Genomic DNA, 25,954 nt, shown 5'->3' on the forward strand with positions numbered 1-25,954 from the left:
CAGAGGAAGCACAGGGGCCTGGAGAAATGGGAGGGGGCCGGGGGTGTCAGGGGTGGAGCAGAGGAGGCACAGGGGCCTGGAGAAATGGGAGGGGGCCGGGGGGATCGGGGTGGAGCAGAGGAGGCACAGGGGCCTGGAGAAATGGGAGGGGGCGGGGGGTGTCAGGGGTGGAGCAGAGGAGGCACAGTGGCCTGGAGAAATGGGAGGGGGCGGGGCCGCCACTGCCCAGAATTCCAGCTTTGCGCAGCCCGGGCCAGGTCTGGGGGAAGAGGTGCTGGCTGGGGGCACTCACATACTCTGGTGCTCCCCGAGTGAGCCCAGTCCTGGGCCAGAGCAGCCTCCGCTGGGAACTGGATAAAACGTTTGCAGAGGAGTTGGTGGGTGACTGGCAGAAGGGCAATGCCGCTGGTCCCAGTCCCCAGAGGAGCACGCTGGACAGGATTACCCCAGGGCTCCCCGCCCCGCTGCTGATGAGGCTGACCCAGCCTCTGAGCTGTCCTTGATCCCTTGATCCACGTCAGGGCCTGAGGAGGCCCCCGGGCACCTGCTGGAGGGCTGGCCGTCCCCCGCCGAGCTCTAAACCCACCATCCTGGAGGTCGGAGGGCAGGGAAGCCTGAGGCCAGCTCACCCGCCAGGACCCGTGGCCATGGTGGGGCGAGGGCTGGCTTGGGGGAGGAGGGCCTGGGGCCTGGCAATGCCATCTCCTGCTGTGGAGGGCCCGCCTCTGGCCCTGAGCTTGGCGGAGAAGGCCGTGTGCAAGGTGGTATATGGCGCCCCCCGCCCCCGCCCGCTGCTGCTGCCGGTGGGCCTGGAGCTGTGGCTCTATGTGCAGAAGATGCGAAACCTGCAGAGGAAGAGGTGTGGCGGGCAGTGGGTGGCATGGTCACGTGGGTGTGGGTGCCAGGGCGTGGTTGGAGGTTGTCTTGGGATGAGTGGAGGGGACACCCCACCTGGTGGCTGCATTGCCTGGATCCCAGACTGGAGGTGCAGAATGACCGAGGCCCATTCGTGCACCCTTCCCCGACTTTTAGGCCCAGGCCCTTCCCAGGCCAGAAGCCTCCTTTGCCTTGAGCCTCGAATGCTACGTCTCCGGCCGGAAGGGAGGCGGGAGGCGGCTCCCATAATCAGATCTGTGGAGCAGCAGCGTCTGGGCTCCGCAGACACCCAGGCCTCGGGCCTGAAGCCTCTCTCCTCCAACGTTGCCTGGAAGGAGGGGGCAGTAAGCCGAGTGAGACCACTTGACAAGCGGCTGGGCGGGGCAAGCGGGCCTTAATTAGGAAGCCCTGTGCGTGGCACTGGCCGCAGGATGGGGCTTGACTGGTTGCCATGGCGACGGGGCTCCTGTGACCCACGTGGCATCCGATGGCCATTCCCAGAGGGATGGGTGAGGTGGCTGTGAGGCACCCGGCAGGTAGTGGGTGGGAGGCCCTGGCCCTGAGGTGAGAGGATCGCTTGAGCTCAGGAGTTTGAGACCAGCCTGGGCAACATAGTCAGACCCCCATCTCTACCAAAAAAAAAAGTAAGTTGGGCGTGATGGTGCAAACCTGCAGTCCCAGATGCTTGGGAGGCTGAGGCAGGAGGATGGCTTGATCCTGGGAGATGGAGGCTGCAGTGAACCAAGATCACATCACTGCACTCCAGCCCGGGTAACAGAGCAAGACTGTGTCTCTATAAAAATAGTAATAGGGTCAGGCGTGGTGGCTGACGCCTGTAATCCCTGCACTTTGGGAGGCCGAGGTGGGTGGATCACGAGGTCAGGAGATTGCGACCATCCTGGCTAACACAGTGAAACCCCATCTCTATTAAAAAAATTAGCCAGGCGAAGTGGCGGGCACCTGTAGACCCAGCTACTCAGGAGGCTGAGGCAGGAGAATGGCGGGAACCCGCGAGGCGGAGCTTGCAGGGAGCCGAGATCGGGCCACTGCAAAATAAGTTTTAAAAAAGAAAAATAAAAGCAACAGAAAGCAAACAGGAGTGATGGGGCTGGCCTGCAAGCAGCCGAGGCTGAGCCCTTCCCCCACTTCTCTGAAATCAGGTCCCTCCCGGGCTCCAGCTGTGTCTGCCACCTCCCGGGGTCCCCCCAGGCTGCTCCCTTGCTGAGTCTTGTGTGGCTCTTGCCCTCTGACCCTCGGGGGCACCCTGCAGATGGAGGCCCGCCTGCTCACACTGGGTACCCCATGGCATCTGCTGGGTGTGCCCTCTCCCCACAACCCTTCACCCAGGGCAGCGCAGCAGCCTGAGGCCCACGTGACCTGTAAGAGTAGGATGGAGGAGGACACCCAGCCCCAGGGCAGGCAGCAGGGAGGTGCAGAGCTGGGCAGCCATGGAGTGACCCCCACACTCCTCCCTGGCAGCTGAGTGCCGAGGGCAGGTCCCCAAGGCCCAGGGTGGGGTCCCTCGGTGAGCAGGGCTAGGGTGGCAGCTGACAGGTCCTTGGGGGTTGTGCAGGGCCCAGGGTGAGGGGTTTCTTCTCTGAAGTCCCTGCTCTAAGGTGGGGGACCCAGGGCCAGCCAGGGCATTGGTGTTCAGCAGAGGGACTGGTCCTTGGGGTTGGGCACCGCTCACAGGGTGGAGTTCATCTGGGGACGGGGCACCATCCGCATCTTCCCACAGCAGCGTGGGAGGTGGTGGGCAGCACGTGGGAACAGCGGGTTCTCAGGCTCGTCCTGGCTGTCAGTGGCAAGTGCTTAGCTCTGTGGGTGGGAGACCAGGAGGACAGGGGCTGGGACTGGCTAACTGTCAGCCACACCTCCCCAGCACGGTCTCCCCTGGAGGCTTGGAGGCTGACTGAATCCCCAGGCCCCGGCTGGGAGAGCTTGGGGGTGGGGGAGGGGCTGAGATCAGATCCCCACCGCACTCGACCCCCATGTGGCCTTCACCAGCCCCCACTACCGTCTGGGAGCCTCAGTTGTTCTTGGTGGGAATTGGGGGGGGCCTCTCCCAGCAGCCGTGGTTGCTCAGGAGGATGGCGAGGGTACCTGGCCCCTGCAGCCCATACCGCTGGGATTTGGGTGAAGGCAAGGTATGGGGGCCACGCCCCCTCCAGCACCGGCCCCTGGGCCTGAGGATCTTGCTGGAGTCACAGACTCTGGCAAGTCACACCTTTGTCCCCGTGGTGTTCCTGACATTGGCCGCATAAGGGGTGGACAGGAGGTGTTGGCAGAGGCGTGCTGGCCGGGGTGCCCTTGGGCCCCACACGTGCTCCGGGCCTGTACCCCAAAGAGACACTTAGGTCTGTGAGCACAGATGTGGCGTGGACCCCAGCCCACACAGGGGCGTCCTCTGTAGTGAAGCCACGGAGGTGCCCGGGCACCGGGGCGACCTTGCCAGGAGTGGGCCATGACACCAAGTTCCTCTGCCCAGGATGGAGGCATCGTGCCTGGAGCTGGCGCTGGAGGGCGAGCGTCTGTGCAAGGCGGGCGACTTCAAGGCAGGCGTGGCCTTCTTTGAGGCCGCCGTGCAGGTGGGCACCGAGGACTTGAAGACACTGAGTGCCATCTACAGCCAGCTGGGCAACGCCTACTTCTACCTGAAGGAGCACGGCCGGGCGCTGGAGTACCACAAGCACGACCTCCTGCTGGCACGGTGAGTGGGGCGGCCCTGCTGGCGGGTGGACACTTCCTGTCCTCAGCAGTTACAGTTTGAAGAGGGGGACAGGGCGAGCAGGGTGTAAGGGAATGCAGCGGGGAAGGCCTCACCTGGAGGGCAGCCAGGGCTCCGGGACCCCCGCAGGGAGCCAGGTTTCAGCTGACAGGCGTGAGTGGGTCTGTGTGTCTGCTTGCAAGAGCCTGGGCCGTGACCCGCATGCTGTGTGTGAGCACTCATGACTATGCGTGGCCCGTCTGTGATCCTGTGTGGCTCAGAGCACCACCCTTTCCCTGGCCCCGAGCCCCGGGCCCACTCCCGGCCACTGCTCAGTGAGGTGCGATCCTGCCCTGGGGGCAGTCCCTGCTTTCCCATGGACCCCAAGCTTCCACTCACAGCCTCCTTCCTGCCCCGCGTCATCCACTCCCCAGTCTCCCCAACCCACTCCCCACCGCTTCTTGGGGTCTTGGGGTCTCCAGTCGGGTCCAGCCCCCAGGCCATGCTTTGCAGGAGCACGATTCCCTTGCCTCAGCCCTGCCCAGCGCCCTCCTCCTCAGCCCTGCAGCCGCCCTGACCTCCCAGCAGGGCAGAGCTTCTTGGAGCAACCCTCCCACACGGGCCAGTGAGCTCACACTTGCTCCTCAGCACCCAGCCCAGTGTCTGGTGGGCATGCAGCAAATGTCCCCCGAATGAGTTAGCAGGAAGTTAGTTCTCCACTATCAGGCCCCCCAAATCCTCCCCGGACCGTAACAGCTGCAGACCCCAGCCCCCTGCCCCAGGCCCAGGCCTGAGGTCCTGTGTATAGCTCCTGGCACCTCTGCAGCCTGTGTGATGATGGGCAGGATCCTGTGCCCCAGACCCAGCCCAGCAGAGCCCACACCCAGGGCTCTCCTCAGGCCTCACTTGCCCAGCATCACCTCAGGGGACGCAGGCTCCTGTCCACTCCACACTAGTCCCTGAGGCTCAGCTACCCCACCCCATGCTCAGCCTCCCCCGGCCCAGGGGCCTGACCAGTCCTCAGCCTGGCCCCTCACTGCTCCCTGCCGTCCAGGACCATCGGTGACCGCATGGGGGAGGCCAAGGCCAGCGGAAACCTGGGGAACACACTCAAGGTCCTGGGGCGCTTCGACGAGGCTGCCGTCTGCTGCCAGCGGCACCTGAGCATCGCCCAAGAGCAGGGAGACAAGGTGGGGGCTTGGTCCGGGGCTGGGTGCCTCCCACCCCTGCCCGGGCCTGCGTCCAGATCTGGTCGGGGCGGGCGGGTGACACACCATCATCCAGCTCCTCATGGGAGGGATGACAGGGAGGTCGGTCCCCTAGATCCCAAGTGACTCGTGAGAGTGTGGGCCCCCAAAGCGGCCCCCCCCCCAGCCCATGCTGACACTGCGGCCCAGGCCCTCATCTTCCACCCTCAGCTCTGCCGCCCCTCTCAGTGACCTCCCCCTGAATCAGTCCACACCCCCAGTCACTCACTCCCCGGGGGGCCCAGCGGGAGGCAGCGGGTGGTTCTGGGCTGCAGCAGTGGGAGGCCGAGCTCGATGGTGGTGGTGACAGCAGGAAGAGGGGCTCCGTCCCCGCTTGTGCTGGATCCGAGATAGGCTTTGCTGACCTCCCTCCGTGACCCTGTGAGGCGAGAAAACTGAGGCTGGAGGGACGTGACTTGCCCCCCATCACGCCAGCTGGAGGTGGCCGAGTGGGCTTGAGGCCGCAGCGTCTGGTCCCAGCTGGACCTCTCAGCCTTGGGCATCAGAGGACAGAGCTGAGGACCTGGCGCCCTGGCCACACCAATCCGCACAGGAGGGAGGGGTGGCGAGGGAGGACAGAGGCTGGCTTCCCAGGTGTCCCGTCCTCAGGCCTCCGCCCCTGCCTTAGTGTCTGTGACTCAGTGGGAGCCCCCAAGGCCCCCTGCGTCGAGGGCCGGCACAGTGAGGACACCGGCCTGCTGGCTCTGCACATCCCATGGGGGGCCGTGGAGGCACACCCCCAACCCTCCATGCTGCCCGCAGGTCGGGGAGGCGAGGGCCCTCTACAACATCGGGAACGTGTACCACGCCAAGGGCAAGCAACTGTCCTGGAACGCCGCGAATGCCACGCAGGACCCCGGGCACCTGCCGCCGGATGTCCGAGAGACCCTGTGCAAGGCCTCCGAGTTCTATGAGTGAGTGGGGCTGGGCCGGCCCTGGGACCAGGGCTGGTCTGTGCATTTCTGAGCTCCACAGACACTTCCAGACTCCCAACCCCAGGCCCACACCTCCCGGCAGCTCCCAGGGCAGTGACAGCAGGTCCGCCCAGCGCCCCCTTTCTCAGCTGCAAGCTCCTCCCCTGAGATTGCCCCTGTCTGGGACTGGGGGGACCTGACCAAGCCCTGGACCTCAGAGCTCGAGGACACTGGAGCCCACCCTAGCTACCATCTTTCCAGGGCGTGGCCCTGAGGGCCGCACGGAGGCCACTGCTCAGCTCTTCTAGCCTGGGGTGGGTGAGGACGTGGGCTGGGAGGTACACAGCTCAGAGGCACTCGGCCCCCAGGAGGAACCTGTCCCTGGTGAAGGAGCTGGGCGACCGTGCGGCGCAGGGCAGGGCCTACGGTAACCTGGGCAACACCCACTATTTGCTGGGGAACTTCACAGAGGCCACGACCTTCCACAAGGAGGTGAGCCGGGCAGGGTGACGGGGTGGAGGGGTCGGGCTGCGGCAGGGGCAGGGCTGAGCCACCCGTCTGGCGGTCCCTGAAAGCAGGGCGAGGTGGTGTGGCCCGGCAGCAGGCGCACCCCACCGAGCCCCGGCCTCATCTGCACTTGGTCCTGCGGCTCCTACCTGCTCCCCCAGACACACAGATCTCCGGCCAGCCACCTGGGCAGGGAGGCAGCCCCTGTCCACCCACATCAGGCCCCAGGGCTGCTCCATGACTGCCTGGCCTCGGGTCTGTCTCCGCAGCGCCTGGCCATTGCTAAGGAGTTTGGAGACAAGGCGGCCGAGAGGAGGGCCTACAGCAACCTGGGGAACGCCCACGTCTTCCTGGGGCGCTTCGACGTGGCTGCTGAGTACTACAAGTAGGTGGTCCCCACAATCTCCCAGGGAAACAGCAGGACAGGGGGAGCTGGATGCCACACCAAGGAGGTGCCCGCCCCAAGGTGGGAATCTGACTGCCTCCCCTTCCCTCCCCAGAAGTCAAGGTGGGGTTCTAGGCTGCCCCGGGAAGGGCAGATGGACAAAGCTCATGAGGAGGCAGGTGGTGGGGGAGCCGGCTTATGGGAGGTCTGGGCCATCTGCCTCCTGGCCTGAGCCAGAGCAGTGCCTGCCGGGTGGAGCCCGGCTGTCAGCACTGGGTCCTATACCCAGCCCTAAACTTAGCCCCATCTCAGCCTGAGCAGTGGGCACAGCAGTCCCAGGTCCTCCAGGGAGGAGTGGCGGCTCAGGGTAGTCAGACGACTTGCCAGAGCCTGCCAGGACCGCCTGTCACCCTGGAGCCAACAGTCCGGCTCTGTGGCCATGTGAGGGTGGGGATGAAGCTGGACCCCAGAGAGGCCCCAGAGGGATTCCGGGGCAGGGGACCACTGGGCAGACTGCGTCCCCATTCTTATCTTCCACCCGTCACCCTGGAACCCTCCTCCTGGGGGCTGACCTTGCCACTGTTCACAGGAAGACGCTGCAACTGTCTCGGCAGCTCAGGGACCAGGCGGTGGAGGCGCAGGCCTGCTATAGCCTGGGCAACACGTACACGCTGCTGCAGGACTATGAGCGTGCGGCCGAGTACCACCTGCGGCACCTGCTCATTGCGCAGGAGCTGGCCGACAGGTGCGTGGCGCGGATGCGGTGGGCAGACCCGGCCCGGCCCACAGACTGAATCACCGCAGCCCAGGCGAGGTGGCCGGGGTCCCATCCCCTGCTCTGCCACTGACCGTGCTGTGACCCGGGCAGGGCAGCACCGCTGTGGGGACTGAGCCAGACAGTGTGGACACAGGGCTGGCTGCTGACTCCTGGCACAAGTGGGTGGGGTCCTCCTCCCATCACTCAGTTCGCCACCCTGTTGACCCCCACCACCTGTGTATGTATGTAAATACCAGTCTCTGGACAGAGACAGGCTGGCAAACCACAGGCCCCTAAGTACTGTCCTGTGTGCAGGTCTGGGGTAAGTGGTGGCCAGAACAAGAGGCTCAGAGCCACAGGCCTGTGGCCTTTCACAGGCAGTGGAGAGGAGGAGTCTTCTGAAAGGCTGCCATGCCTGGAGGCTTAAAAGTGGCCCAGGGTTTTCCTTTGTGGGGTGGTGATGAGAATGTTCTGGAATAGACAGAGGTGCCGGTTGCACGGCATGAGTGGACAAAATGACTTGGGGGTGCTTCTGAGGGTGGAGGGAGTGCAAGGAAGCTGGCCGCCAGGGGGCGAGCGAGGCCAAGGGCCCAGAAACTGCCCACAAAGGCAGAACTGGCCACAGGCCAGGTTGCTTGGGCTCTGTGCACTAATCCTTTTAATGGGAATGAAAAAGGCAGAGCTGATTGGGTCTTCTCCTTGAAGGTGGCAGAATTTGTGGGAGGTCCCGGCTAGGGGCGTTATCCTGCCCTCCGGTCTATGCTCCTTGGACCTGGGGGCCCCGATGACCCTCGAAGCCAGGGTCATGCTGGGGCCCTGACCACCAGGGGAGGGGCTGGGGCTGGGGGCAGGCCTGGAGAGGGCGGGTATGAATCCCGTCTCCCTCTCTGGCAGAGTGGGCGAGGGCCGGGCGTGCTGGAGCCTGGGAAATGCCTACGTGTCCATGGGGCGCCCGGCGCAGGCCCTGACCTTCGCCAAGAAGCACCTGCAGATTTCCCAGGAGGTGAGCCAGGCCTGCCCCCAGGGGCCCCAGGCACTGCCCAGCCCACTCCAGACGGGCCGGGTTCACTCTGTCCCGAGCAAGCGTTTGCATGCCTGGGCCGCCCCTCATCCTTTCAGGGCCGTTGCAGCCACCTGGTCCTTCTGAGGCCTGGTGACAAGGTGTCTACCGCACCTGGGGGTTTTTCCCGCAGCCCCCAGCTGGTGCTTTCCTGGGCAGCTGCGTCTCCTCCTCCTTGGAGAGGTTGCACAGGGTCTCTGTGGGCTCTGTCCATTAGCACCCTCCTACTGTGGTCAGGGCGGAACATCACAGATGAACTCTGGGCCTCCCAGCTCCTGGCTTGTCCTTACATCACACACTCCCACGCCACCTCCCTCTGCACACCCTGAGTCTGTTCATGCTAAAGATGGTGCCAGCCCCTACTGACCACCATAGCCCCGTGTGGGAGGTGGCCGGGTGGGGAGGCCTGCAGGTGCCCAGGTGAGGGTGGAGAGGGGCAGGCATGCAAAGGTCAGCAGAGCCCTTGTCTGGAGAGCTTCTCCACTGGCAGCCAGGAGGCAGCCCCCGTGTCCCTCTGAGTGCAGGCTACAGCCTCCAGGGCCCTCCAGGGCTCCATGTGGCAGTGCCTCCCGTGCCATGTCACTCTCTCTTCTGCTTGACTTAAGCAAACAGTGCCTGAGAAATGTGGATGTTCCTGGGCGGGTCCCACGGAGCCTCGGCGCACAAGGGCTGAGAGAGGTGCAGCCGGGCGGGGCCGGGCCTCTCGCGCACCAGAGGGCACAGGCCTGGCTGCCTGGGACCCCGTGCATCTCTGGGGTGGGACTAGGGGCTGTTGAGGACCTGTAGGGCCACCTCACCCAGGGACAGAGCCCCAGACTCCACCTCCGGGTCCGCAGTGAGTCCTGGTTCCCTCAGGCCCAGGGGTCAGTGACCAGTTCAGGTCACTGAGGTGGTCAGGGACAGGTGTACTGGGGGCCATTGAGGTCCCCTTGGAGCCCACAGCAGGGCCCCCGGCCACACTTGCCCGCTCTGTCCCGCTCACTGCAGATCGGGGACCGCCATGGGGAGCTCACGGCCCGCATGAACGTGGCACAGCTGCAGCTGGTGCTCGGCCGCCTGACCAGCCCAGCAGCCTCAGAGAAGCCTGACCTGGCCGGCTATGAGGCCCAGGGTGAGTGCCAGGGTTGTGGGGGGGGTCTTGCTCCCCACAGGCACAGACCGGATCGGGAGCTGGGGAGGGGTGGGATAGAGGCCAGGCCAGCATGGCTGAGGTGGCAGCCGCCAGAAAATGGCCCTGCAAGCCAGTTCTTCTTGGCCTCAGGGACAGCACAGGCCTGAGGTTCACTCTGAGCCCCTCCCACCCTCGTCCTGGGTGGCGCCGCAGGGCTGCTGGCTGAAGGACAGGAGGTGGTCACCCACTGCCCGGCTGGCTGCTCCGGGGCCTCCACTCCCCACCTGCCCCTGGAGCACTTGGTGCAGGGAGGGCTTCTGTCCTCAGACCCAGGTGGGAGAGGGCCGCTGGGAGGCAAGAGGGCATCAGCCAGAGGGCTGGACTGGGCTGGGGGAGCCCCATGTGCCTGGGGCGGTAATCAGGCAAGGCCCAAGGCCAGGCGAGGCCACCGTGGTGACCTCATTCATGTACCACTGGTTGTGCCATGCTGGTCAGCAGTGCTGCACACAGGTCAGAGCATCCCCCACAAAGCGAATAGACTAATAGGTGCCGGGGGTGGTGCCAGGTTGGGCTGGCTTCCTGAGGTGGCTGGCAGTGGGTGAGGGGCAGGTCTAGGGGGAGCAACTGCCCCACCCATGTGTCCCTAACCCCCGAGGGTCTTGAGTTTGCCAGGAGTTGAGCCCCAGCCCCCGAGAAGGGATGCCTGCCTCCCAGAACGTACCTGGTGCCCCCCAGGCCTGCTGAGGACCAGGCTGGGAATACCAGGCTTGGATGTGGTGCTGGGCTGCCAGAGTTTCTTTTTCTTATTTTACTTTTAATAATGAAATGTTTTTATAGAGATAGGGCCTCGCTATGTTGCCCAGGCCAGTGTCAAACTCCCAGCCTCAAGCGATCCTCCCATCTCGGCCTCCCGAAGTGATGGGATTATAGGTGTGAGCCACCGTGCCCAGCCATCCCCTGGGTTTTTGTGCCATGGTGCTCATGGATTTCTGACGATGACCTCTCCTGGGAAATTGGGGGTGCATGTCAGCCACCACAGAGGCCGAGGACAGAGGAAGGAGCAGAGACTCTGGGGCCCTCAGCGAGCCCGTGGGACCAGGTGCTGTTACCGATGGCGGTGGGTGGGGGATGGGCTGGAATGTGCCCCCCCGGGATATCCAGGCCTATATCTACCCGTGGCCCGGGTTTCTTAAGAGTGGGGGGCTCTGCAGAGAGCTCCTGAGGCACCCCTAGTGCCCCTCCTTTGTCTCTGGCTCGGCACTGCCACCATCTGGGACCCCAGCAGCAACTAGGGGCAGGGCTGGGAGCAGATCTGAAAAGGCTCTTCGGAGGCTGCGGCTCCGGGTCCTCCCAACGTTTTCTTTCTTGGAGCCAAGGAAAAGGGGGGCCGGAGTGGGAGGACGCTGGAACAAAGCAGCTTCTGTCCCTCCTGGCTCCGCTGTGCCTCCCCGAGTGCGGGACCCCTTCCAGCCGGCCCGATGCCTCCTCCCCCAGGGCTGGGGAAGGGTCCGCCTCCCTGCCCAGGGCAGCCCTGCAGCCTGCCTGGGGCCGCCGCCCCGATGCCGCTGCGGGAGGCAGGCTGCACCCCTAGAGTCTGGGCGGCCCTCGGGGAGACCCCCGTTCAGCTGAGCCTGGCAGGGACAGAGCCTTGAGGCCGGAAGTCTGGACTCGGCGCTGCGGGTTTGGGGCGCCACGGAAGGACCCACGCAGCCTCCCCATTCTGCAGGTGCGGAACGCGGGGTGGATCTGCGAGCAGAAGGAGGGAAGTGGGGTGCAGAGACACGCTAGAGCCTGGCCCGTGCGGAGGGGGCGCCGGGGGCTGGGGGCACAGGAGGGCTCTGCCCAGCGGGGTGTGGGCGGGGCGGGGGCGGGGAGGAGGAAGTCGCCTGGGGGCGGGGCTTCAGCTCGCCGGGGACGTGGTGGGGAGTGGCCTTGCTGTTGTGGGCGTGTCCATGGGCGGTGGGCGTGGCAGAGGCTGGTGGGTTTGGTGCCCGGTTGATAAACACGAGGAGACTTAATGTGCGGCTGGAGGACAAAGAATCTTGACGCGGCTTAGTCAGCGTATTAATCTCACCGCCCTCTGCCGGCCCCTCCCCAGCCAGCAGAGAAGCCCCAGACGTGTGTCTGGGGGGCACCTCCCTGCCAGCTGCTGCCCTTGTCCAGCTTCTCTGGGTGTGCGGCCTCTATGAGACCCTGACGGCAACCAGCCCCCGCCTCCCTGGCCAGAGGGCACAGGCCCGGGCCTCCCACACTTGCTCTTGGGCTGCCCTACCCCTCACCCCAGCAAGGGTGCCAGGTACGATGGAGTTTCTGCTGCCGCTCTTGGTGCGGGCAGCATAATTGGCATGTTAGGAGGAGGGAGCCAGCCCTGAGCCCTACAGGACCTCCCCCTGCCCGTAGCCCGTCTCCGATGGCCCTGCCTGTCCCACAGGGTGTGCGACTGCCCTCGGCCCTGCTGACCGTGCTCGACAGCCCTTCACCCTCCGGACCCTGCTCAGGGCATCGTGAGCATGGTACACAGGAGTTCCCGGGGGAGCATGCCATCAGCCTCCCTGGGAGAAGTCCCCTGAACATCCCTTGGGGTCAGGGATGTGCCTGGCATGACATCCCTTGCAGTTTAGGCTGTGGGCTCCCGCCCTGGCCAGCTGATTGTGACTTGACCCACTTGTGCCTCAGTGTCCCCATCTAGGGAACAGACCCACCAGTAGTGCTGGGAACAGAACTTGGCAGGGGTGAGAGGCCAGCAAGCCTGAGAGCCCAGAAACCTGTTACGTTCGGGCCCTGGGTGGGCGAGGCAGGCGTGACTGCAGCACGGTCCTCCTGTTCCAGCAGCCCAGTGGCCTTTGGGCAGTCGCAGGGATGGAGGATGCACCCTCTCTGTGCGCCTAAGAGGGCCCAGAGGGGACAGTGTGTGAGAAATGGCACACAGGGTCCTGTACGCAGCAGATACACAGTAAATGCCCGCCGCTCGGTCACCAGGCCCCTGCCGTGTGCCAGGCACTGCTGGGGCCCTCACTGGTACCGAGAGTGCTGAACTGCGTCCAGGGAACCGATAGGTGAGGAAAGGGCAGCCTGGGAGCGAGCCACATGGGATGAGCTTTGGGAGAAAGAAAAGCCCAGCAGGGGAGGTGTGGATAGGAACAGGGAACAGGGGAGGCAGGCTGCAGCAGCTTCGGGAGGTGACCGTCATGGTCCGTTCCGACTGCCCTCACAAAGCACCGCAGGCCGGGGCAGCAGCAGTAGACATTTCCTCCTCACGGCTCTGGAGGCCACAAGGCCAGGGTTGGGGTGCCATGTGCTTGGGCGCTGGCGAGGGTCCTCTTCCTGACTGGCAGACGGCACTTTCTCGCTGTGTCCTCACATAGCAGAGAGAGGGAGGAAGAAGGGGGAGCTTGAGAACACTGGTGGCTTCTCCTAAGGCCACTCGTCATTATGGGGCTCCATCCTCATGACCTCCTGTAAACCTCAGGACCTCCTAACACCATCCCATGGGGAGTTAGGGCTTTGATGATGACACTCCAGCAAAGACTGGAGGTCAGAGAGAAGTGAGCCGCAAGCTCAGACGGAGGAACAGCAGTCTGGGCAGAGGGAACAGCTTGTGCAAAGGGCCTGAGGCAGGGGCCAGCCTGGTGGGAGGAGGGACAGCGGGGAGACTGTCTGGAGCTGATAGAACAAGGAGAGGGCCTTGGCCGAAGCAGGGAGGGCCTTGTGGGCCCTTGTGTGAGATCCCGTCTCCAGTGGGGCGGGGCCCTTAGGACCCAGCAGAGGAGGGGCAAGGCCTACGCCAGCCCTTACCACCCCCTTTCTTGGAGAGGGGACTTACGGGCAAGGCTGGGGCAGCAGGCAGGTGAGGGGCAGGTGATCCGGCTGCAGGGAAGTGAGGGGGGGAGGGACTCTGGGTCTGCAGTGAGGCAGGGGCTGCCTGGATTTCAGACCAGAGGTGGGTGTAAAGGAACAGTGGGCAGCTGAAAATCTGGGTTGCTGAGGTCTGAGCCAAGCCGGCAGGGGGGTGCTGCCCTGAGGGGTCAGGCAGGCACAGGGGGCACTGAGATGCTCGGGGGGCTTGAGTCGGCCATGGCACATTGTCGAGCTGGGTGAGGACAGAAATGATGACAGTGTGACGGTCAGCGTCGGGTGGCCCTGGGGCGGTGCTGGGAGAAGTTTCCAAACGTTGCGCTCGTAGGCGGGAGAGACAGGAAGCCAAGCCAGTGGGCCGGGCCTGTCTGGACAGCTCAGCCAAGGGCGCTGGACTCACACTCAATGCCTCGGCCGACTCTGCAGACAGAGGATGCATTGAGCCGGGCGCAGCGGGCCTTCCGCTCACCATCCGTGCGTGGCTATGAGGGTGCCCGCCATGGAGCCAGACGCTGGCTGTGTCTCAGAAGGGCATTTCAGCCACTGCTCCAGCCAGGGCCCATCCATGCAGCGTCCTGGTGGAGGGCCAGGCCTGGCAGAAGCAGCTGTGCTGGACCCAGGACCCGGAGGATGCATTGGGGAAACCAAGTCAGGCCCCCGTGGCATTGGGGGGCAGCGGAGGGAGAGCCAGGCTCTCAGGGAGTGCACACTGGGAGATGGAGCGGGGCTCTCGCTGGGTGTGGTAAGTGAAGGGACTGCCCCAGCAGACGTGCCCCTCTGTCATTTCCATGGTGTGGGGAGCAGACCCCGAACTGTGTGGGGTCAGGAGCTGTCCTCAGAGCGACCTTGCTAGTCTGGGTGGGGGTGGGCAGCTGGCAGCCCTTCAGAGAACAGGACACCGGCCCCAGCCCCATTCTGTCCCATTCAGGCTGCACCACCCGAGGCTGGGGCGGCTCCACCACCTGAGGCTGGGGCGGCTCCACTTCAGTGCCTGGCCAGATCCTGAATGTGCCAAAGCTAACCTTGATCCCACTGACCACTGTGACCACAGGGCGGGGCTGGGAGCCCTGCCTGGGGCGTTCGTGTTGCCAGTGGGAGGCGCAGTGGACGGCCCCAGGTCCCAGCGTCCTGCTCAGGCCCTGATGGGCCCCAGGTGAGCCTCTGGCTGCACACGTTTCCATCTCAGGCCTCTGGAGAGCAGGAGCTCAGGGTGTGTCCTCGGAGCCCGGAGGCCAGGCCAGGGAAGTGCACAGCCCATACTTGGCCAGCTCCCATTCCCTGCCCAGCTCTCATGAAGCCCTAGGCATTCGCCGTGGGCTGGTCTGGGGCCAGCGGGCTGGAGGTGGAGGACAGCCTGGGCCCCCAAGTCCTCAGCTCCCTCTGCTCCTGTCCCCTTCCCCCCAGCCGCATTTAGGATGCTCGCTGTTTAAACAGGTCACATGGACAGGCTCGGGAAGGGGCTTCTATAGCAGCCAGGCCTGGCCAGAGGCTCCCGTGTGCCCCATAGGTAGCACCTCGCTGTCCGCCAGGCGCCTTCTTGGCCGTCTGAAGCCCCCAGCGCATCCTCATCGCTGCCGTTCACTAAGTGGGGGCAGGATCCCCTTCCCAGTGCGGGGTGGAGGCTTGGATTCCATTCGGTGGCACAGTGCTCAGAGAGCAGCCCTCCAGCAAGACCCAGGCCTGTTCTCATCCCCAGCGTGGGCCTGTAAGGGAGACCCTGAGAGACCCTGACACTCTGGCCCATTTCCTCCCTTCCTCGTGGTCGGGGCCAGGCTTATATTTAAATCAGGGCCACGCTGAGGCTGGGGTCAGGGGGATGTTGGCTGAGTGACCCAGCTGTGCAGGTGAGGCTGGGAGGGGCTGTGTGTGCGGTCCAGTGCCTGAAATGACTGAGTGACTGGCCGCCTGAGCCGGCTCTCTCTATCTGTGGATGTTGCGTTCCCCGGCAGGGCCCAGAACCCAGGGCTAACGGTGGGGTCCAGGTGCACCTGAGGCTCTGGCACCCTGCGTGGCCATTCATGCTAACTTTGACGAGTGCCCCAGCCCTGGTGGCTGTGCCCCCTGATGCAGTAGGGCCTGGACGGGGTAAGGGGGTGTCTGGGCCTGCCCTCCACGTCTGCCTGGTGCAGGCAGCCACCAAGCAGCTTCGCTTTAGGAGCTGAGCTCCTCGGGGGATGAGCACAGAGCGGCACTGCCCCACCCGGCCCATCCCTGCCGGCCCAGTCTGATGATAGGGCACTGAGCTCTGAGGCGTAGTAATGGGGCCAAGTCTGCTGGTCTGGAGGTGCCAGGACTGGATTCTCAGAGTGCCCACTGATGCCAGGGCTGGCTCTGGCCCCGCCCTCGGACTCACACCGGGTGTGCGCGGGGCCCCTGGGCACAGCCCGTATCCAGCGTGTCTGCGGGTGGAGGGACACTTGGTTCCCAGGAAGACTGGGTAAGGGTGGGCATGGGGGTGTGGGAGCTGTGGGTGAGCGGGGAGGAGGGCCGGGGTCCTCCCAGCTGCGAGAGGCTCCCTGGGGATGTGCCGGGTGTTGGGACAGCAGAGACAGGGTCCTCAGTGCCAGCCTCGTTCCGCCGTCGTCCCCTCTGCCTGGAACATTCTGCTACCTTTTCCACAGTGGCCGTGCCCCCGTCCATCCCGCCACCTCCTCAGGGAAGCGCCCGCAGACCCTGGCTTTCAGCCACGGCATCAGGCCTTCCCACAGTGCTTCTCGCCTGGTTGGGGATGTTCCCCACATCCCGGATTCCATCCCATTTTTCCGTTGGCCACCTCATTTCTGGTCTGCCAGGTCTGTTGTGTCCTGAATCTGGGTCCCTGTGAGTGCTCCGGGAATGGCTGGACTGAGGTAGGGCCACTCTCCCAAACTCCCAAATCCTTTCGGACCCCTCAGGGCTGAGTGACACCCGCCTCTGCCTGGGCTCGTGTTAGGACAGAGGCTTGGAGGTAGGCCTGGCTGTGGGGCTGCCGGGGGGCCCAGGACAGGCACTGGTGGCTCCGCTGAGTCTGTATCTGGCCAGAGTTGGGTCAGGCAGCTGCGCCCCACCACCCCACTGTGGCTAGAGGAGATGGGGGTCCCTTGGGTGGAGACACGGCCAGTAGGGTGAGCCCAGGGCCAGGAGGGATGGACAGGAGCCTGGGGAAGGTCCCACGGCAGAGCTGGTCTGGGGGACTCATCTGAGGCCTTTGCCTCCCCCGCCCTGGCCTGGACTGCCGCAGTGAGCTGGGGGTGGACCCAGAGGCCCGCCCCACCTGCCTCTGGGGCACAGCATGACGCACCCTCAGGAGGGGGATTGGGTGGCCTCACAGAGGTGGCCGAGGGCCACAGGGGCCACCGGAAAGGGGTCCAGGCAGGAGCAGCAGCAGGAGTTGATGCCGGGAGGCCCTGTGCGTGGCGGGGGAGAGGCCTGTCCAGAGCCAGGCCCTTCCAGGACGGGGGAGCCAAAGCCCGACCCCACCTGGCCCCACCCAGGGTGCGCCCCGTCTCGACGCCGTCCCCTTTGACTGACAGTACACTCGGGGAGATGCAGAGGGACACTCAGACATGGCACTCGCCTCCACAAGGGGGGCTAGCTGTCACAAAGCCACGGCCGGGTTGGTCCTGGGCCCCTGGAGACTCTGGCCTGGCCCACCTGGTGCGAGGTGCCGGGGGGTGCAGGCTGACCGGGTCCCTCTGTCCTCAGGAGCCAGACCCAAGAGGACGCAGAGGCTGAGCGCGGAGACCTGGGACCTGCTGAGACTCCCCCTGGAGCGGGTGAGCCAGGGACACACGGGGCCGATGTCAGCACAGCCGCTGCCAGAGCACGGGCACCGGGGTTAATGAGGCAGAGCCACCGCCACCCACCTCAGCCCGTCTGCTGGGGGATAAATGTACCCTCCTGCACAGGCCCATCTGCCACCTGCTCACCCATGTCCCTCAGCGTCTGGCCAGCTGCGCCCCAGGCGAGGCGTGGTCCTCACACATTTCAGGCCCCCATGCTCCACCCAGCCGCTATGTCACTGCTCCCTCGGGACCCACAGACAGGGACACCCACTCCTGCCTGCTCCCTACCCTCTCGGACTCTGCACCCAAAGTGGGGACAGCTGCTCCAGGTGCAGACACCAGCTGGGGTTCAGCAAACACAGACGGACAGATTGGGGGACTGCCTGGCGTAGGGCCCTGGGCTGACCCTGTGCCTGCCGGCAGTGGGTGCTGTGTGGCCTGGGCTGGCAGCCTGACCTCTCTGAGCCTCTGGTTCCTCTGGTGTGGCCTGTGTTCAGTTGTGGATGGCCGTCAGGGTTCTGCTGTGGGGACAAGGCCCAAGGACGCCCATAGTCACTGTCATTGCCGGTGTAAGCCGGCCAACATTTACGGGGGTCACTGGCCCTCAAGCGTCCCACCCTGCCTCTCCCGGCCCCAGCCAAGGCCCCACAGCCCCAGTCCTCTTCTCCTCCCTGGGGACTGAGTACCTACTGTGCGCGTCCATGAAATGGAGGCGGCCTGGCCTTCCCTTCAGGGTCCTGGGATGGGGACATTGGTTCACAATCGCCCAGGACATGCACAGCCTTACCCCTCCCCAGGAGCAGAATGGAGACAGCCACCACGCAGGGGACTGGCGGGGGCCCAGCAGGGACTCGCTCCCCATCCCCATGAGGAGCAGGAAGTACCAGGAAGGCCCGGACGCTGAGAGGAGGCCCCGGGAGGGCAGCCACTCCCCGCTGGACAGCGCCGACGTCCGGGTGCATGTGCCACGCACGGTAGGCGTCTTTGACAGCAGAGCCAGGCTGAGAGGGAGGAGAGCTTGGCAACGGCGCCCCAGCTCCACTGCCAGCCAACGGGCCGGGCCGGGCCAGGCCCGGGCACTCCAGGGAGGCAGGGGTCCCTCCGTGGTGCACCTGGTGCAGTGCTGTCCTGGGAACCCGGGCAGGGGCTCTGGGCAGGGCTGAGGGTTCAGCATTGTGGTCACACCCGGCCTCAGAGGCCCTGGCCACCGAGGAGCCTCCTGGGCACTCTGGGCTGGGCTCTTCTGCAGGGAAGGCCCCGCCTCTCTTTGGGCCCCAGTTTCCATCTCGTTCACCAGTTGGGGGCTGGCTCTTCCAAGCCTTCAGGTGGCCTCTGTCTCTGACCCCAGCCCCCACCCTCCTTCGTTGGAACCCTCCAGACCCAGCCGCTAGTCGCAGGAGCGTGTCCCTGAAAGGGACTGGCTGCCTCCACTGTGAGAGCTGGGCTGCACAGATGCCCTGATGGGGTGCCCCTTCCTGAGGCGGCTCTTGGAGGCTCTGGCCAGTGAGGTCAAGCCTGTATACCCTAGCAGGGCCTCGGAGGGGTGGACGAAGCCATTGTAATCCCTGGGGGAATCCTGGGATCTCTGAAACCTGGCGGGGGTCCCTGAGTAGAGGGGCCTGAGGGGCACCCAAGGGGCAGGTGGGAAGCCCCAAGCCACGCCCATGGTTAGGTCCTGGTGTGGAAGTACCTGTAGCTCCTGCCAGGTCAAGGTGCTGGGGCCTCTCCTTGTCAGTGCAGTGGCCGGGGCAGGACCAATGGTGAGTGGGGTCGTGGAGGGGATGCAGCTGAGTGGCCTTTGCATGGCTGCCGAGCCCCTGGTAAGGGGACAGCAAGGGGCTAGGTCCACCCAGGGTTCCTCCTGGTCAGGGGCTGGGAGGCCCCACCCTGCCCAACCCCACCTGGGCTCAGGGTCATGAGTGGAGCAGAGCACAGCCCAGCAAGCAGCAGCAGTGCAGCCTGGGGGCCGCCTGGATCCTCAGGCCTAGCCAGGAGCCCCCCCGCATTGCTGCGGCACACACAGGTGGAGGGAGGGGTGGGGCGGTTGCAATGACTGCCAAGTGTATGGGTGGACGGACGGGGACAGACAGACCGGTGGTCAGACTCGGGGATGGCAAACGGATGGGGGACAGACAGACCGGTGGTCAGACTCGGGGACGGCGGACGGACGGGGGACAGACAGACCGGTGGTCAGACTCGGGGATGGCAAACGGATGGGGGATAGACAGACCGGTGGTCAGACTCGGGGACGGCGGACGGACGGGGGACAGACAGACCGGTGGTCAGACTCGGGGATGACAGGGGACAGGCCGGGCCTGTGCCTGGCAGGTGTCAGCTGTGCCAGGGCCACTCCAGCCACGGGGGAGCTGGTTGGTGTTCAGGGGCATAGATGGGCCGAGTCCAGGTTCAGAGGTCAGTCTGGAGCTCCCCCGTGCAGAACAGCTGGGTCCAAACCACTAGAAACAGTCTGAAACTGTTCCTCCGTGGGCACCCACCTGCAGAGGGGTATGGGTTCCAGGGTGGGATTCGCAGCCCCCCGAGGCTGCCCGAGCCCATCCTGCCCACCAGCAGGGTGCAGCCTCCCCTCCCCTCATTCAGCCTCAGCACTGCCCAACCATCTGGGCTGCTTCCATCAGTCCACTGACGGGAGAGGTGCGGAGGGAAGGGTACCCAGGGAGCACCTGGTCAGGCCTTCCTGGTGGTCCTGGTGATCCCCCAACCTCCCTGGGCCTGGAGGGAGGAGCAGGACTGGGACCCAGACACCTGCTCTGTCCACAGCTGGCTCTGCCCACCACATCTGGGCCGCCAAGGAAGGAGCGGGAGGCTGGCAGCGTGTGTGGGGCAGGCCAGCGTCAGCCGGCCTCAGGGACAGATGGCTTTCTAGAAAGCAGAGCCTCTGAGGGCTTCCGGGCTTCACGTCCCCCCAAAAAACTGCCCTGGGTCTGGGCCGGCAGGGCCAGGGGAAACAGTTCCAAATGTCCAGCTGCCTGGCCCTGCTCCCCTGGCCCCTGCAGCCACCACAGGGCAGGACTCCCGGGACAGCCAAGATCCTGGCACCAGACAAACGGGGTTCACAGGGCCTGTGAGGACGTGGCAGGGCCTCTTGGCTTTTCTGCTGACCTGAACCCCACTGGCCTTCCTGAGGTCAGGACCTCGGGTACCGCCCCGAGTAAGGACCGTCTGCACCCTGGTGGCAGCCTGCATGGGGACTGCAGCAACAGTGGGTGGGGGACATATCCCTGGGCTGTCAGTGGCTGGGTGGCCCCCTTCCCTCTCTGCTGGGGTCCTCAGGGGAGGGCTTTCACCTCTGAGCTGGGGTCCTCGTCTGCAAAGTGCAGCTGATACGGACACTGCGCCGTTGCTGTTGCTGACCAGCCAGCCTCTGCCCCTGCCCACCCTGTGCCCAGACAGTGCAGGGGCCTTTGGGGTGTGAGGCGGTGCGGCTGGGTGTGGTCTGGGGGTCCAGAGAACTCATCCTGGGGTGGAGGGTAGGGGGCAGGGCAGGGTTGGCCTCAGAGGCTGGGGACAGTGTGGGTCCAACCAGGAATGAGACAGGGGTAGCAACCAGAGGCTGGAGCTGAGCTGGCCGGGAGGTCCTTGAGCCAGGGCACTGGGGAGCCACCGAGGGCTGTGGGGCAGGAAGGGCCGTCCGGGACAGAGGAATCCAGATGAGGAGGACAGCAACCCTCCCAGCTTCTCTGTGCCTGCCTCCGTAGTCAGGCTGAATAACGAGGTGGTTTTCCCCACCTGGCCCAGCTCTGGAGGGAGGCCCAGGGGCCCGGGTGTCAGCAGGGAAACGGCTCTTCAGCAGGCTGTCCTCCCACACAGCCCTGCAATGTGCCCGCCCACAGGCATGGGGCGGGGAGGCGGGAGGTTCACTGCTGCACTCGCTGGGGGAGGGTTTACAGAGCACGCCTGGGTGTGTGTGCGAGCCCGCGTGGTGGATGTGAGCTTGTGCGTGTGTGTGAGCTCGTGCGTGTGTGTGAGCCCGCGTGGTATGTGTGAGCTCCTGCGTGTGTGTGAGTTTGTGTGTGTGAGCTTGTGCGTGTGTGTGAGCCCGTGTGGTGTGTGTGAGCTCCTGCGTGTGTGTGAGCCCGTGTGCGTGTGTGTGAGTTTGTGCGTGTGTGTGAGCCCGTGTGGTGTGTGTGAGCTCCTGCATGTGTGTGAGCCCGTGTGCGTGTGTGTGAGCCCGTGTGGTGTGAGCTCCTGCGTGTGTGTGAGCCCGTGTGCGTGTGTGTGAGTTTGTGCGTGTGAGTTTGTGCGTGTGTGTGAGCCCATGTGTGCATGCGCTCAAGTAAGCAGGGGCGGGTGCTGGGAGGGCTGAGCCCTTGCCCAGGGTCCTGTTTAAGCCTCAGGCATCCCAGCCTTGAGGCAGCACTTGGCACTTTGGGCAGGGTGGTGGTGGCCCTGAGCACCTTGTGTCCTGCCTGCGCTCCGTGTGGCCAAGCACCCAGCGTGGGGCTCCCCGCCGCTGTGGAGAGAGCCTGTGAGCCGCGTGAGTCTGGGGTCCCTGGGGTCCTAACAGGTGGAGGCTGAGGGAGCACACGGACCTCCGTGAAGCCGGGTGGGGTGGTCTTGGTCCTCCTCAGGAGAAACTGGGCTTGTGCTAAAGCAGGAGAGACTACAGTCAGACTTAAGGAAGAACTCTGAGACCTCCAGGAAGGAGGGAGCCAGGGGTTGGGGCAAGGGAGGGGTTAGAGCAGGGAGGCGGGACCCTGAGTCCCACTGGAGTGGCCTTGGGGCCAAGGGTCTTGCTCCTGAAGGGCTCAAGGGGCCCCAGACTATCCAGAGCCTCTCCCTGTACCTGGCACTAAGCCTCAGTTTTGCACCTGTGGTCTTAGGCCCCTGCCCGCCATGTGAGGGATGCATTAGCCCCGCAATAGGTGGCCCCGGCCTCAGGGAAGGGGAGGGCTGCCCGACATGGGGCAGGGGCTTCGCCATGGTGCCTGGGACATGGCCCCTGAGGGGTCCTGCCTTTCCCAGGAGGGGCCTTGCTCAGTTCACCTGGGCCCTGGGTCACCTGGGGGAGCCCAGCTTGGCCTCCCACAGAGGCCCCCCCACAGCTGTGCCCAAGCCCATCACAGCCTGGGAGCCAGTCCCTTTTGGACCAGGAAGCCACATCCTCCCAGAGAGGCCTGTGTGGCACCCCCACTGGCACTCAGAGATGCTGGCAACCCCAGTGCCACCCTCTGCCTGGACCTGCAACTCCCGGAGCCCTGGCCCAAGTGGATGTGGCCCTCCCTGCAACCTGGGCCAGTTCTCCCCTCCCTCCTGCCTGGGGAATCGGAGGGAGTAGGGGTGTCGCCATAGACCGGAGCCAGGCCGCAGGAGGACAGAGCCCTGCAGGGAGAAGGAGGTGCTAGAACTCCCTCTCCCCAGGTCTGCCCCAGGGACAGGAGGCACTTGAGGCTTCCATGACAGCTGGGGACTGACTTCAGGGGCCAGAGCCAGGGGCCCTCGGCTCAACTCAGGGTTCCGAATCCCAGCTCTTTTTTGCCCCAGTGTGACCTTGGGCAGGTCACGTATGTCTCTGGGCCTCACTCTCCTGTGCCCTGGAAGCAGGACGGGAGCCCCGGTCCTGGGCTGTGGGGATCAGGGGTCGGGAATTCCAGTTGTCTGTCAGCCGCCTGTCTCCTGGGCTGTGGGAGTCAGGTATTGGGAATTCTAGGCAGCGTCGGGTACCCAGGAGGTGCCATCTCCGCCAACGTTGCGTTAATTTGTTCAGTTGTGAGCCCAGCACTGTGCAGGCCTGGAAGAGGCCACCAGCCGTGAGATGGACAGGCTGGGGCCAGGCAAGGTGTGCCAGCGCCATTCGGGAGGTGGACGGGGCTTGGAACCATCACAGCCACCCATCAGCCCTGGGGCAGACCAAGGCCTGTGAAGCTGGGTCACGGGGTAGACCTGCTTCAGCTGGGCCCCCTCGGGGGCGCCACAGGAGACCATGCTCTCCAGCCTCCCTTGTTTGGGTGTGTGGACTGAGGCCCAGGGCGGAGTTCATTCCCTCGAGTTCATTCACACAGCAGACACCGGTGAGGGCTGTGTGGGGCATGGACGCAGGGAGCTCGTGGCAGAGCTGACACAGGGTGTGGTGGGCATAGGGACAGGAGGCACGGGAGGCTTCCCGGGATGTCTGGGGAGCGTTCCAGGCCGAGGCTGGCGAGGCTGGCCCAGGGCAGGTGACGGACAGAGGGCTGGACCGGGGTGGCAGCGATGGGAGGAGAGAAGTCGGGGGGAGTCGGCGGGTGGCAAGGGTGGGTGGCACGTCCTGGGGGAGGGGTAGCTGGGTGCTGAGGGTGGGTGGCACGTCTTGGGGGAGGGGTAGCCAGATGCTGAGGGTGGGTGGCACGTCTTGGGGGAGGGGTAGCCAGATGCTGAGGGTAGGTGGCACATCCTGGGGGAGGGGTAGCCGGGTGCCAAGGGGGGGTGGCACGTCTTGGGGGAGGGGTAGCCAGATGCTGAGGGTGGGTGGCACATCCTGGGGGAGGGGTAGCCGGATGCTGAGGGTGGGTGGCACGTCCCGGGGAGGGGTAGCCGGGTACCGAGGGTGGGTGGCACGTCCCGGGGGAGGTAGCTGGGTACTGAGGGTGGGTGGCATGTCCTGGGGGAGGGGTAGCTGATAGGGGGCAGGTGAGGGTCCCAGCCTTGGCCAGGGTCTCAGAAGTGTGTGTGGCCTGGGCAAGCAGCCCCCGGTCTCGTGCAGGGGTCTGCGGGGCTAGCTTTGGCTGCAGTGACCCCACTCTCTCCGCAGAGCATCCCAAGGGCCCCGTCTTCAGACGAGGAGTGCTTCTTTGACCTGCTGACCAAGTTCCAGAGCAGCCGCATGGACGACCAGCGCTGTCCCCTGGATGACGGCCAGGCTGGGGCTGCTGAGGCCACGGCCGCCCCCACGCTGGAGGACAGGATCGGTGAGTGCCTCCCTCAGCCGGGCCCTCCCTTGGGCTTGTCTGCAGGGGCCAGGACCAGGGCTCCTGTCCTGCCTCCAGTGAGGAGCTTTTGGGGGACAGACCAGCAGACCAGCTGCAGAGCACCGTCACCAAGGGCGCCCTCCACAGCCCCCGCAGAGCAGCATCCCGGGAAGCGTGTCACCAGTCTGCCCTCCGGAACATACTCAGGCCGCACGGGCGGTCTCGGGGAGGGGGGTGGGCAGGGCGTGGGAGACCGGCGTTGTCCTCCTGTCACCCCCTGGAAGCCCCAGAGGTGGGCGTGGGAGCCACAGCAGAGGGAGCAGCCGAGAGCTGCCTAGGCTGGTCAGCGGAGACTCCCCCGGGAGCCATGGCCTCAGGATCACAGTGGGCTGAGCTGGGCTCAGAGGTCAGAGCTCACTGTGGCCGCAGCCCGAGCCTCGGGCCTGACCCCGCACTGGGTCCCAGGCCTCGCCCTCTGCACCTCCGCAGCCCAGCCCTCCATGACGGCCTCGCCCCAGACCGAGGAATTCTTCGACCTCATCGCCAGCTCCCAGAGCCGCCGGCTGGACGACCAGCGGGCCAGCGTGGGCAGCCTGCCGGGGCTTCGGATCACCCACAGCAACGCAGGGCACCTCCGAGGCCATGGCGAGCCCCAGGAGCCAGGAGACGACTTCTTCAACATGCTCATCAAGTACCAGGTGGGCTGCGGCCCGGGCAGGCATGGCTCATGGCACCTTTGCCATCCACTTGTGTGGTGGGAACTTGTGTGTCCTGGGGGGTGAGGTGGGTGCTGGTTCCTCCATCTCAGGTCATGTTTGAGGGACTCCTGGGGGACTCAGCCAGTGTCACCAGATGACAAGGGGTGTCTGAGCCTGAAGCGCCACTTCTGGGAACCCCAGGCTGCTGGGGATACCAGAGACCCCCACAGAAGGCAACCCCAGGACACCCCCAGGCTGTGCCACCCCCCCACTGTGCAGGAACTCAGGGTGGGGGCTAGGGGGTCATAGGTCCTAGAGCTCATGGCCTCAGGGATTCCCCACCAGCCCTCCACACCTGGCAGGGAAAACACAGGCCAGATAGCATCCCCAGAGTGGGGAGGGCAGGGGGATCCAGGGCTGCCAGCCGGCTGGCGGGACAAAAACAGGGACCATCCAGGAACCACACAGTGGATGGCAGGGGCGGAGGGTCCAGCCCCAGAGGGCAGAGCCAAGGCTGGGGCTCCAGCCTGGCAGCCACACTGGGAATGACCTCCTCACCTGTGTGGGGGTGAGCCAGGTAGGGTGGCCGGAGCGGGGACTGTTGAGCCAACAGTTGTCCCAACTAGGACCTCAAACTCTGGGGGTCTCACCATCCCTGTGGGGTGCAGCCACTGCTGGGAAGGGGTTCAGGGTCCCTAGACTTGGAAACAAGCTGGCGGTGGAGGCTACTTGGCCCACCATGCACCAAGCCAGCGAGTTTCCAGGTCTGCCGTCCTCCCTACAGCGGAGAAGAAACCGCGGCCTGGGGCCAGGCATCCGACCAGCCGCCTCCAAACCAGCCCCACCCAAGAGGCCCAGAGTCCCCCGTCCACATGCATGCCTGTGCCAGCTCCCGTCCCTCCTGCTCCAGGCCCTTCAGAGAAACCCAGATGCCCCCTTGGCCCCCTGGCCTGCACGCTGGAGCAGGCGAGGCCCACGGGGTCGGCCACCTGACCCAAGGGGGAGCCCTGGGGAGCGCCACAGTTCGGGCTCTGCAAGCTGAGACCTCAGGCCTGCCAGCGTCAGACCTGGCAGAGGGACGGCCACGCATGTCTGTCCCTGGGGATCAGCAGATCTGGGGAGCAGGCGTCCAACGCCAACCTAGCCACTGTCTCCTGGCCCTGGCGCA

General features: G+C 65.2%; 1 protein-coding gene across 6 annotated transcripts in view; it reads left to right on the plus strand.

Moving 5' to 3' along the window:
* The window catches only part of LOC105471924 (G protein signaling modulator 1), a 44,418-nt gene that overhangs the window by 16,663 nt on the left and 1,801 nt on the right, over nucleotides 1-25,954 (plus strand). For 2 of the 6 annotated variants that reach the window (XM_071078623.1, XM_024789793.2), the window contains exons 2-13: nucleotides 3,365-3,586; nucleotides 4,638-4,773; nucleotides 5,593-5,744; nucleotides 6,113-6,236; nucleotides 6,521-6,636; nucleotides 7,226-7,381; nucleotides 8,288-8,396; nucleotides 9,441-9,564; nucleotides 17,104-17,174; nucleotides 17,981-18,157; nucleotides 23,932-24,088; nucleotides 24,578-24,786. In XM_071078623.1, coding sequence (XP_070934724.1) covers nucleotides 3,365-3,586; nucleotides 4,638-4,773; nucleotides 5,593-5,744; nucleotides 6,113-6,236; nucleotides 6,521-6,636; nucleotides 7,226-7,381; nucleotides 8,288-8,396; nucleotides 9,441-9,564; nucleotides 17,104-17,174; nucleotides 17,981-18,157; nucleotides 23,932-24,088; nucleotides 24,578-24,786 — 1,753 coding nt within the window. Of the gene's footprint in view, nucleotides 1-260; nucleotides 860-3,364; nucleotides 3,587-4,637; nucleotides 4,774-5,592; nucleotides 5,745-6,112; nucleotides 6,237-6,520; nucleotides 6,637-7,225; nucleotides 7,382-8,287; nucleotides 8,397-9,440; nucleotides 9,565-17,103; nucleotides 17,175-17,980; nucleotides 18,158-20,680; nucleotides 21,679-23,931; nucleotides 24,089-24,577; nucleotides 24,787-25,570; nucleotides 25,953-25,954 lie in introns of those variants that run through there. The other 4 variants (XM_024789792.2, XM_071078622.1, XM_071078626.1 and 1 more) reach the window with 4 other exon arrangements.

The sequence above is a fragment of the Macaca nemestrina genome, chromosome 14 (assembly GCF_043159975.1).
Source record: "Macaca nemestrina isolate mMacNem1 chromosome 14, mMacNem.hap1, whole genome shotgun sequence".
In the NCBI taxonomy this organism is placed as follows: Eukaryota; Metazoa; Chordata; class Mammalia; order Primates; family Cercopithecidae; genus Macaca; species Macaca nemestrina.